This window comes from Paroedura picta, chromosome 10 (genome assembly GCF_049243985.1).
Source record: "Paroedura picta isolate Pp20150507F chromosome 10, Ppicta_v3.0, whole genome shotgun sequence".
Lineage (NCBI taxonomy): Eukaryota > Metazoa > Chordata > Lepidosauria > Squamata > Gekkonidae > Paroedura > Paroedura picta.
In genome coordinates, this window is record NC_135378.1 from 15,219,054 (window position 1) to 15,231,738 (window position 12,685).

Here is a 12,685-nt window from a genome sequence, read left to right on the forward strand (position 1 = left end):
GCTAGCAGTATGAGGTTAAAAGTGTAAAAGAGGGGTAGTCAAACTGCGTCCCTCCAGATGTCCATGGACTTCAATTCCCATGAGCCCCTGCCAGCGTTTTCTGGCAGGGGCTCATGGGAATTGTAGTCCACAGACATCTGGAGGGACGCAGTTTGACTACCCCTGGTGTAAAACATGGAAAGCAGTGCTTCAAATCCTGCCATATCACAGGTACCGCATGCACAGAACCTACTAGGGCAGAAAAGTTACCTAGGCAACGTTGTTCCTTTGACATTATTTTCTCTGAAATTCTTTTCATACTGAGGAAGTTCAACAAAGTCAACCAGCCACTGAAGTGTCTCCTCTTGTGTCCAATTGTGAACTGCAAAATTAACACACAAAATTACGTGCTATCTTACAACTGACCGGATTATCCAGAATTAAGCCAACACTGCAAGTAAAAAGCAAAAGCTAGTTATTGGCAAGTCTGCAGTCTTCATCATGTGCTCGGAGTCAAGATTACAGAGATTATAAAGAAATAAGTCTTTAAAATATTCCTTTATTAAAAATTCCACCGCATGATTGCAAAATAAGGTCGTGTGACCAATGGAGTGTACTCTGAGTTCTTGATCTTGTTATCCCGCATCCCGTACTAGAACTAAGCAAGCAGGTATTACATCCATTTAAGGCAATGGCAGAGCTCTGCTTGCATTTAACAGGATCCATGTGTTTACTTTGGAACTCTAGCATGGGTTAGATTGGGGGGGGGGGTGCAAGAATGTGAAAAAAAAATGATGTATGCAATGGCTATTCTGAAAATCAGCAGTTTTTTACCTGGAATATCCCATGGACATCAAGAGAGCACAATGACCAGAGGTCTTAAATACAGAAGAAGTCATGCCTTTGACCTCAACTATAGGAGTTCAATGAAACAACTGCTACAAGCCAGCAGCATTCTCATTGGGATAAAAAGAGCTAGTCATAGAGCTAGTCAAAAGGATTATTCCCACCTAGTGGAAAGACCTTAGTATGTAAAGAGATGTATTTCTATATTGTTCAACTAGAAACTGATCATAAACTTAGATTGTTTTCCTCCCATTCTATAAAGGCAGAGATATAGAAGGTGCAATCCGTGCATAATGAATCAGGTGTTGCATCCGTGAGCAATGGATTCAAGATGGACCAAAGGAAGGACTTTTTTACTCAATGAGTAAATTTGCTGCCAAAAGCTGTAGTCGTGTTCACTGGAGAGAGGGAAGAAAGCTGACAAGATGACTCTCAAAAACAAGATTCTTCTTTAATTAAAAAATGCAAGCCGGAACAAGTTCCGGTACCACACTCATTTACAAAGGGAAAATTCTTCCTCCATGGCTTTAAATTTCACAGAAATAAATTATAACAAAATCAAAATGTTGGTTTTATTTGTTACAAATATTTTTAGTATAGAAGGCTTTCCAAAAAGCCCCATACCTTAATTTCCATTACATATCAAAAACAGTGTGTTTCCAGTCAGTTATAAGAGTATTCAATCGTACATAGAAAAATAAGAATATATAAGGTACAATGCAAAGCTAATATTCATCCAACATGTGGTTGATTCTTTTACATGAACTATTATGTATCCAGAGGACCTACAATTCCAGTCAGTCTTTGGTGGGGGATCAACGTGGCATAGGCCTATTAGTGTAACGAACCCCAAAAATATCCACCTGGATAAAAGCTGTCACTACCTATTACTTGATTTAAAGGAACCATTTACAGAAAATCAAGATAGATCCCTCTAGGTGCTAAAGTATCAAAAAAAATAAATATGTCTCTCTATGGAATAATTTAAGTGAAATATCCAACCATCTTGTTTGATGCATTCCAATCTGCAAAATTTAAAAGCTTCTGGTTCATGATTAAAATTCACAAAATGATCAGTCAATGGTGCTTCCATGATCCTTAAAGCTGTGACTTAATGGCATGTTCCACCACGGCCAGGTTCGTTAATGTCTATTAGCCATGATGACTAAGGAGAACTCTTCCATATTCAGAGGCAGTGGTAAACCTCTGAACAGTAGTAAGCCAGTGCTAGGAACACTGCGGAAACCTTTAGTTTGTTGTTGGCCCTCCAAGATAACTGGCTGGCCGTAATGTAAAACAGGATGCTGGATTAGATGCATCGCTGGTATGACCCATGTCAAAGGGATAGAGCACTTGTTTGTAATGCAGAAAATTGCAGGTTCAATCCCTGGCACCCTCAGGTAAAAGGAGTAGGTAGAAGGTGAAAGACCTCTGCCTGAGACCTCGGAGAGCTGCTGCCAGTCTGAGTAGGTAATACCGACCTTGGTGGACCAAGAGTCTCATTCAATATAAGGCAGCTTCATGTGTCATGCCCATACAATAATATTTTTCACCTTCTAAATGCACTACGCCACTCTTAAAGATTGGTGAGTTGCACAAGGCATAAAATCAAGATGTGCTGAAGAACAAAGTTCATACTATAAAGGTAAAGGTATCCCCTGTGCAAGCACCAGGTCATGTCTGACCCTTGGGGTGACGCCCTCTAATGTTTTCATGGCAGACTCAATATAGGGTAGTTTCTCAGTGCCTTCCCCAGTCATTACCGTGTACCCCCCAGCAAGCTGGGTACTCATTTTACCAACCTTGGAAGGATGGAAGGCTGAGTCAACCTTGAGCCGGCTGCTGGGATTGAACTCCCAGCCTCATGGGCAGAGCTCTCAGACAGCATTTCTGCTGCCTTACCACCCTGCGCCACAAGAGGCTCATAGGTTCATACTATAGAACAGCTTGAAAAATCGACCTGTGGTTCGCAAGCTTTCAAAGGTTCTCTTAACCTATTTGCAAAGAAATTCCATGTTATTTACCCCTTCTACAAGTGGGCCCCTCACACATTAGCCTTGAACACTTTTATATTTTTCATGTTTTAATATTTATAAATATACAGCATACTGAACAAAAGCAGCCTTATTCAATATCAAAGGATAGTGAGGAGGTTTATTTCGGGGGAAGAATTCTGTTTGTACAGGCATAACTGAAAGCTGGATCTTGCTGGTGTGTCCTTTCATACATTTCAAATATTTTATCAGTCAGCTGGGCCTTGGCCTGCCTCTCCACCAAGCCTGTTCTTTCATGTGGCCCTGGCAAGCCTCTCTAAAAGCCTGTGCTTGGACTCTTATCATTTCGGCGTGAAGGCGTGGAAGCTCCCCAACAGAATGCTCCTCCATACTAACGAAATCACTCCTCCTAGAGAGTATTTTAATCTTCTACTGCAGCCTTCCTCAACTTTTTTACTATTGAGAAACCCCCGAAACATGGGCTTCGAGAAACCCCAGAAGTGCAGCAATAATGCAGAATAGGGTTCGGAAGCATAGCTGTGTATACGCCCATCTGGGGCACCTTCCCCTTTCCACCTTCTCCAGGCCCATGAATGTATATGGTCATAATAAATGTTTAACAAATTTTAAAAATATATTAAAAATTAACTTGCACCCATTCAGGAAACCCTTCCAGAGCTGTCAAGAAACCCCAGGGTTTCACGAAAGCCTGTTCTACTGCTACTGAGGTCGGTTAGAATTTCTGTTGTCAAGTCATGATACATTTCAGTGGACTCAATTTAGATATTCAGCTCTCTCTCTCTCACTAATTGGAGTTGTATAAGCAATCCTTGAATGAGCCCCTTTGCCAATGTCCATACTTGATTAGATTACTGTCTCACCCATTTTCCTCTTACTCCTGCCCAGTTAACTGAAAATGCTGCAAATGCTTCAGCTTTGTGAGCTTGATAAGAGACCATCACCCAAGCTCAAACTCTATGTACCACATGAAAATTAGAAGTTTTAATACAGGGGTGGTCAAGCTGTGCCTCTCCAGATGTCCATGGAGTACAATTATCATGAGCCATGGATATCAGGAAAGCCAGAGTTTGGCCACGCTTACTTTAATATCATGCCTTGAAATTCCTTTCACCTCCCAGTTATTTCTGAATACTTTTTACTGGAATCTGGGCCTTCAGACTTTATACTGGCGATTCTAATGCCCCCCCCCCCAAAACCACACCCAAATTTCTAATTTACAATTTCCCTCAGTCCTCAAGAAAAAGTCATTCCGGTCCTACATCTAGCATTTTTAAGGTCACAATCTCTCTGTGGGAGACTTGGCGGTATAAACCACTAATTCCTTTACAGATGGAGAAAAAGAAACCCTGAAAGGGATACGATAGCATCCCAAGACCAACGACAACAGTGATGTCTTAACAGCTGTGTGAGTCACATTTCAAATATGTTCTTCTCCGCCTATCATGCTTTTGCAACAACAGGATTTAGGTTTCACCTTATCCCAAGGAAGATACAGAACCAGACTTTTAATCGGCCCAAGCGATGGTGCCACTAGAATTATGGAAGGGCTACAAAGGCCATCAAGTCCAACCCCTGCTCAATCATTGCAGAATCACTAGTTCTTTGCAAGGATGGTTTGTAAGATATCAGAAGGAAGGACATGAGTGGTTCCAGAGTAGCAGAAGTTGGCATTTGACTAAGAACTGAAATGTAATGAAACACTGGAGTTAGGTGGATATCTTCTTAATTGGAGCCCTCCTGTCATGGCAGAAGGGTAGTTACTTTTGTTTTGTAGCTCTGAGCCAGAACTTAGCTTGCATTCTGTAGTCCCTGGATTGTTTTGCAGCAAAACATCTGTATGGCCAAAAGGAATGGAATTCCACTTTGACTCTCCCACCTGGGCAGGAGATGAAGGCATGGCTCCACTAAGACCTTCTCCAGGTTAGGCTCTCCAAAGAGCAGGTGCCCTGAAAACTTTTCTGTGGCCAGGGTAGCATCTGAAGATGATTTCACTTTCCAATGTTTCAGCCAGACATTCCGTCAGTTAATGATGTTGGTTGCCTGTACTTTGGCGCCGAACTATATTGTGTCATGCCTGGCATCTGCTATGAACTCCGCTGCCCTCTTGATCTTAAGGTGAGATTATCACCTGGCATCCTCAGTAAATCATCTGCCCAGATTATGATTGCCCATGCAAAATTGGAAATCACAGCTCCTGAGCGAATCAGAAGTGAGGCTGCCTCATGTGCTCTCGAGTGCTGTCTCATTGCATTTGTCCATGCTGTCTTTCAATAGATTATCCCCATCCTTGGAGAGGATCGTGCCAAAATGGAGGGCCACCACTGGTGCATTAGCTAGTGGGACTTAGAGATCTTCCATAGTCCTTGATGGCAGGCAGTAGACCTTTTTAGCCAAAGAAGACAAGGCAGAGCTGTCCCGCCCGCCCAAGTGGCCCATTCCTACTTCATTGCCCTCTCATCATGTCAAAGAAAAGGTGAGATGTGCAGTGGGTCTTTGAAAATCTATCCCCTCAGGAAGTTCTAGGTCCTCTGAAGGTTCTGGAGGTGCTGGATGCTTTATTGTGGCCAAGACCTTTCTCAATATACGCTGAAAATGTTCCATGCGGAAAAGCCTTTTGGAACCACCCCGAGGCTATTTTTCTGCTCCAGACAGCTTGCCATCCTCTCTCTCTGAAAACAAGTTGATGGGAGGAGGCAGAGGGGGCCTAGCGGCCACATCCTCATATGCCAACTGGCACGCTAGCGAGTATCTATCCATATCTTCTTTGTCATGTTCCTCCTCCTACTGGGGCAGACAAAGCCACTTGTATCCGGCTAGCAAAGCTATCACAGCCCCAGAGGACCCCCTCTCCCCCTTAGCTGGGGGAGAACCAGGTTACTGTTTGTTGAGGGCTGAGCCTTCCTGGTGACCCCAGAGTCCCTAGCAGGAGAGCCCACTGCTCTATCTCCTGGAGGAGAGAGCAGTGAGGAAGGCCCACCAAAACCTGCTGTTGGGGTGGGGATAAGCCCCTGAGGAGGAAGACCAACTGCCTGGGAATAAGGTCCACTGATGACTATCTGTTGGCTCTAGAGAAGAGCAGACAGTCGGTGAGCCACTTTTGCCCAATGTTTGGTTTGTGGTGTTGGATCTTAAGGACTGTGCAAACAGTGTCGAATGCTCAAATGAGAGATCCTGCACATTCACTCTTGTCTCCAGAGGAAGCGAGGTTCTCCTGAGCCACAAATGTCATCTAAAGACTACTGCTGACATCATGGCTCTTGGAGCTATGTCCACTCCATGCCTGCCTGTATTAATGCATTGTTTAGATGAGTGAAATGCCTCTCCTTGGGTCATTTTAGCCAATCCCTTCTGGTCATCTGGCAACAAGTCCATAAACTTTGACAGGCTCACTCACAAATATAACTTGTACAGCCCAAAAACTGCCTGATAATTAGAAATCATAAAACTGAGGGCCAACAAAGAATAAATTTTTCAACTGAGCGTGTCTAATCTAATACTATCCCTATTCAGGGGAGAAGAAAGTTGTCTTAGTCTCCTCTAACTGCATGTCATCAACAATGGAAGATGGGTCAAAAGACAGTTGTGTAGATAGGTAGTCTGCAGATTCCGGCTTTATCTTATATAACGCTTCAATTCTCCTAGGTGCTGGTTGTACCGAGGCTGGTTCATTCCAAATCGAGACTGTGAGGTTTTCCAATCCCTGGACAACAGGCAAGGCTATCACAGTAGGGGTGTCTGAATACAGTCTACTCAAGATCTCATCCTTAGGTCTAGAATCAGCGGTCGAAACATTGAGCTCTAGTCTTTGCCAAATGGCGTAAACTGTTCTCCATATAGTTTATAATCTTCTCCCGGAGAACTAGAAGCTGGTTCTGACATTACCTTTTCAGCTGAGAGTTCTGAAACTGAGCCTAGACTATCCTGTCCAAGTTGGGTCGTATCCACTGCCATGTCCTGATACGCAGGTTGGTTTGAGCCCATAGCAGACACATTGTCAGAAAAATCAACATTTAGATCTAAGTCCTCATCTCTGAAAGGGCGATCCCATTGGCCCAAATAGACTGGTCTGGAACCATAGTTAGAGCCAGGGTAGGGTTGGTACCGGGCAAGGTTGGGCTACTGGAATCTCCCCTTCCTCCATCTCAAATTCTGTTGTGCACTCCTTTAAGACCTCCCTTGGAACTGGTGTTCTTGTTGGAACTGACAGAGCTGGTGGGGCAGACTGTGACTGCAAAGGTTGTGGAGCCCGTTAGTGGGGGTCTTACCCTTGTGTTTGTGTTTACGAGACTTCTTTTGCGGAGGTGGATCTGATGCCGGCATAGTGTGTCTCTTAGGAGGTTTATACCAAACCTGAACCGACCCCACTGAATGGACCAATGGTGGATCTGATCTTGGTGCCGAAGGGGTTTTCTGGACCGGTCTCGAAGGCTTGGAGACTGCAGTAGATGATGCAGTGGGGGTTGAAAGTGCCTTTTCCTACAACGCTCTTTCCGAACAGGCTCTGGGGGTGAAACCTTGGCATATATGACATGTACCCATTACGTGACCTTCCCCCAGACACAGAAGACATTCTCATATGTCACTGGTATTTTCATGCTTCACTGACCACATGTCTGAAAAATTGCCTTTGAGGCCATTCGGTAAGTATTTTAAAGAATGGACTGAAGTCTAGCTGATCAATGATAATGAAGAAAAATGGATATGTCGGAGCGAGCCTAGAAAACATCCACAAGTTGCAGTGGCGAAAAGGAACTGAGGAGGGTGATTTCTGGGCTTGGGAGGGGGCAGAGCCCGCATGCTTACTCCCGCCTTCAATTGTCTCCTATCTCTCCCTCTCTCAGTTGTCCTTGAGCCTGCCTGTTAATGCAGGATGATGTTACTTCCGGTTACACATCACTTCCGGGGTTTGTGGCGGGGAGGTGTGGCCAGCTGACATCACTTCTGGGGTTCCTTGAAGCCGAAAAAATTATTTCAGGGGCTCCTCCACAGTCAAAAGGTTGAAAAAGGCTGTCATAATAGATATTATGCACATTGACCACTGTGGTCCTCAAAACACATGTGGCCCAAACTGTGCTACTGGCCTTTGAACTTAAAGACCTTTCTGAACAGGTAAAAATGTGATACGAGCAAGTTATGATTTGATTATCAACATAACCTCCCCCCCCCCCCATTATTCCCAGCACAACTTCTGGGACCAGTATACATGCATGGAGTTCAATGAAAATCCAGAAATAATTTAAAAAATAATAAAATCTTAGCAGGCCATCTGGCAAAAGTCACCAAATAAGCAGTGATACAAGAGGTCATTATTTTCTTAAATAGTGAAAGCTCTATTCATTAGAAAAATTAATTTACTGTGGAATCTGTTGGGAGACTTTGTAAGGATTAACAGGTTGGTGCTGTTCACACACTTAATCCTACTGGCTGCATTTTCCGATGATGTACCCATGGTACAGAAGAGACACATCTCCATGTTGCTGGTACAACTATGTAAGTTCAAAGATCACATGGGGCCCACTTAAATGACAGCAATGGTCCCTACCATTTGTGGTATTTAGCCTTTAAAAACTAAACAGACAGCTTCTATCCTCTGAAGTACAGCTGAATTCTACAGAATCTCCGGAAACCAGAGGCATGGGGGAAGGGGGTGGGAATGGAACTGAACCTGGCCCAGATTCACTCTTAGTAATCTATATTAAATTAAAATATCATTAAATTATTTAAATATGAAATTATTTATATGTCTGAATCTCAGACAATGCAAGAGGATTCTGTAAGAGGAGAGGAAAGAATGTAATAACTCCTTCCCTGAGACAACTAGAGTAAATATTTCATTTTTGTATAGAAAGAAATGCTTCCTCCCTCCCTCCCTCCCTCTTTTTTCCTCACAGTTTGGGTTTAGTGTGACTGGCCCAGGGTCCCATAAGGGTGCTTCATGTCCAGGTGGAGATTTTGAACTCTGGTTTCCCCAATCGTGAGAAACAGGGTGGGGGGAAAGACAGAAATGCAGGAAGGAACATCAGGACCATAAAACAAAGCAAAGGAGACAAGCTATCCCTAACTCCCACACAAGGGTGATACTCTACATAGCCTGGCTACGTAAACATCTTTAAAATAAAACAGTAAGGGCCCCGAGGGTGGGCATTGTCCGGGATGAGGAAGGATGCCGATAGGCCCCTTCCCCTAGACTGACAATCGGAGGGTCCAGTTGGCAGGCACAAAGCGCCTGCCGATTAGGCCCTCCGATTGTCAGTCCACCAGCAAGGGACCAATTGTGAGCTGCGTGCAGCGGAGCTCGCAATTGGTCCCTAGCTGCCGGATTGATCCGCCCCGCTCTGAGTCCGGCCGCATGCAGCCAGCCATCGCCATTACCTGCCTCGCCATCGACAAGGCAGGTCACCGCCTGCCCACGCGATCAAGAGGGGCCAGCGGCCGCGGCTGTGCCTCACGGCCTGGCCGCACAGGTGGGAGCGGCCCGCGGCGCCACCCACCGCCGCCAGACACGGCAGCGTTGCCGTGGCCCCCACCCGCGCGCAGAACAGCTCAGCCGCCGGCCCACGCAGCCAGGAGTGGTTGGTGGCGCACTGCGCGGCAGCGGTGGCCCCACCCCAGCTGCCTGAAACAAGCCACCCCAGCCACCCAGCGGCCGAAGCCCAACTCACCAGCCCCGCTAGCGCCCACTGTATTTGGAGTTCAGCGGGCTTACTTTCTAGTTACTAAATAATGGCAGAAACAACAGGATTCTGATTACGGGGGTTTTAGTGTGTGCCATCTGGGTGGGTTAAGGTTTTTAAGGCTGGGATTATTTTATTCCTTGATTGTGGGGTTTTATTGTTGTAACCTGCAGTTAGCTAGCATGCTGGGAGTGGCAGGTAAGAAATCAAATAATTACTATTACTAGAGCCAGTTACTAGAGCCAGTTTGGTGTAGTGGTTAAGAGTGCGGACTTCTAATCTGGCTTGCCGGGTTCGATTCTGCATTCCCCCACATGCAGCCAGCTGGGTGATCTTGGGCTCTCCACAGCCCTGATAAAGCTGTTCTGACCGAGCAGTGATATCAGAGCTCTCTCAGCCTCACCTCCCTCACAGGGTGTCTGTGGTGGGGAGAGGAAAGGGTAGAGAAAAGCGGCATATAAGAACCAGCTCTTCTTCTTCTATTACTATTATTATTATAATCATCATTTTCATCATTAGCAATAACAACAACAGCAACAACAATTATATGCAGTTTTGGCTGGTAGAGCAGCACAAAACAATATCAAAGAAATAATGTCCAGGAATGAGTTAAGGGGAAGAGGGGGTTCTCAGAAAGGTTACAAAAAGAGGCATCCAGGCAGGGCAGACAAGTGAGCTGGCAGGGTGGAGGCTTCCCCTATTCCTAGAGCAGGCTGATAGGCCTGGAAACATTACTGTTACTGGAAAGTCCGCAAAAGGTTGTTTGACAGTGATTAGATTTTGCACTCACAAAGACATGCATTTGCTGAAAAATTACCTTGATAGACCAAGCCCCCTGTGGCAATGGGTACACATGCAGGTGTCCCAGTGAATCAGTCTTCTGCCAAAAGTTTTGGCCAATGATTAGCATAACCTGAAGACAGCCTTGACCTTCACTTTCTCTAAAGCAAGGGACTGCTAACTTCTAACATGGCAGCCAAAGCAAAGTCAACCAGAATGGAATCAGAGCAGATTTCACACATCTAGGTAAGAAGGGGATCCTTGGTAGTACTCCCTCATACCCACAGCTAAAGATAAAATGGAGATGGGACCATTTCTTTCTCTAAGGCATGGCCATCAGGACACAGCAATAATGTAGTTACTTGTACCCATCTGTGATGGAGAAACCATAATTCTGTTGCTCTATTTACTTATATAGTTTCAGAGGACAACTATGATGGCCTGCAGTGGAACAGCTAGATTTGAGTCCAGCAGCGCCTTTGAGATCAGCAAGATTTTGGGGGTAAAAGATTTTGAGAGTTGATGCTCCCTTCATTTGATACCCATGAAGGTAGCATTGACTCTCTGCTTATACCTGCCAAATCTTGTGGGTCTCTAAGCTACTACTGCACTCAAATCCAGTTGCATGTAAATCAGAGTTCAATGTACAACCAATATATTTTTCAGTCGAACCACTGAGGTCTTCTGATTGCCAGATGAATTGATCTTTCCATGTCCCCTTCCATGATCTCTCTCTCTCTCTCTCTCTCTCTCCTTCACAGACAGCATTATCCACTGGAGGTCCCAACCTCTCCCCTTTACAAATACAAGGAAACAAAACCAGCCTTGTCCCTGCTAGGAACTTGTTAAGCTGCTACGAAGTCAAGCAGAACTGACTGACTGAACTTGAGAACCACCTAAGCAACTTCACAATGCTAACTAGCAGCCTGGGATGGCAGAGGTATTCCCCCTCAGGGAAATCCTGGGGGGGGGGGGCTTCAGCCCACTGACCCCCTTATTTATGTTCCTGCCAGAAATGAAATTTTCAGTCTAGTTGGGATGAAAGCATGCTGAGACATTTCTAGATGACACCAGATTGCACCATCAAGTGATAGTCCGGATATGAACATTTGATGTTGGGGAGGTGGGGTGATTCTCTTCAAGAATTGCTGGATTTTTTTCCCCTCACGCTTGCTCCAATACTATTTGAAGAGCAATTCACTATTTAAACTCCATCTCTCTGTGAACGAACGCCCAGTCCACTAGCTTTTTAAAATGTCTGTAGGCTGTAGTAGAACATCACATCTCAAAGATCTTTTGCCTGAAGCTGGAATCCAAAACACAGCACGGAAGTTTATCATTACTACTCAAACTCAACAGCTGTGTGCAGAGAAATCAACACCTTTGATTACTATCTTTAAATAGGACTGGGTCCTATTAAATAAAAGAGTAAGGCCACCTTGGGAGGAGTTAGGGCGGGCCCTGTCCAGGATAAAAACTCAGAGGGCCCAATCAGGAGTCGCGAAGCGGCTCCTGATTGGGCCCTCCGAGTGTCCATCCAGGGCCAAGCAGCCAGTGGGGAGGCACGCAAAGTGCCTTCCTATTGGCCCCTCACCAGGACAGACCAAAATTCCATTCACCCAGCCCAGTCCGGCTGCCAGTCTGCTCCTGACCACCGCAGGGAGAGGTCAGTAGGGCTGCCAAGGGGCATGAGAACACAGGCTGTGCCAGCCCTTTTCACCCCAAGGCTGCCCTAACTACCATGTCCAACTGCAACCCCTGGGTTGGAAATATTCCTGGAGGTTTGGAGGTGGGACTTCAAAATTGTACAATGCCTCAGAGTCCAGCCTTCAAATGAGCCATATCTCCACACCCATGGCCTCATTTGCCACCATGCCACCACAACCTCCCACACAACACACATGACAACCCCATGCCCTTACAGACTGGACAACTCCTCCCCTTCCTCTTCCCACTGCCAAGCTCTAGTGCCCATTGTATTCTTGGAGACAACGGGCTTTGTCCCTAGTACATTATAAAATCATAAAGCTCCTCAAGTGGATGTCAGGATGTTACAGTTCAAATGGTGTAGTATGGTATCATTGTTTCTTAAATCAGCACTTCAGCTTTACTCCTTGTCCCAGTAATAGGAACTCACATTTTTTGTTGGAAATGGAGATTATGGAATCCAACCTCAGCCTGCATTCGTTTTCACTGTCTGAACAGGCAAAACCTGAAGTGTCCCAATCATGAAGAATGTGCAAAGCAATCAGATCAGGTCATTTCCAATTTGCCTGTGATACTGTTGTGCAATGCCAGATCTGAGCTGGTCAGGACACCAGAAACATTCATCCGTTGAAAAAACACCAATCTCTGCCTCCCCCCCCCCAATCCCTGCTGTATTTGTGTTTC

At 45.3% G+C, this 12,685-nt stretch overlaps 1 protein-coding gene across 1 annotated transcript in view; it reads right to left on the reverse strand.

The window, feature by feature from the left end:
• Window positions 1-12,685, reverse strand: part of STIM2 (stromal interaction molecule 2) — a 108,961-nt gene that overhangs the window by 14,738 nt on the left and 81,538 nt on the right. Inside the window, exon 4 of the mRNA XM_077301455.1 lies at window positions 250-361. Within this exon, the coding sequence (XP_077157570.1) occupies window positions 250-361 (112 nt within the window). The remainder of the gene's footprint in view (window positions 1-249; window positions 362-12,685) is intronic.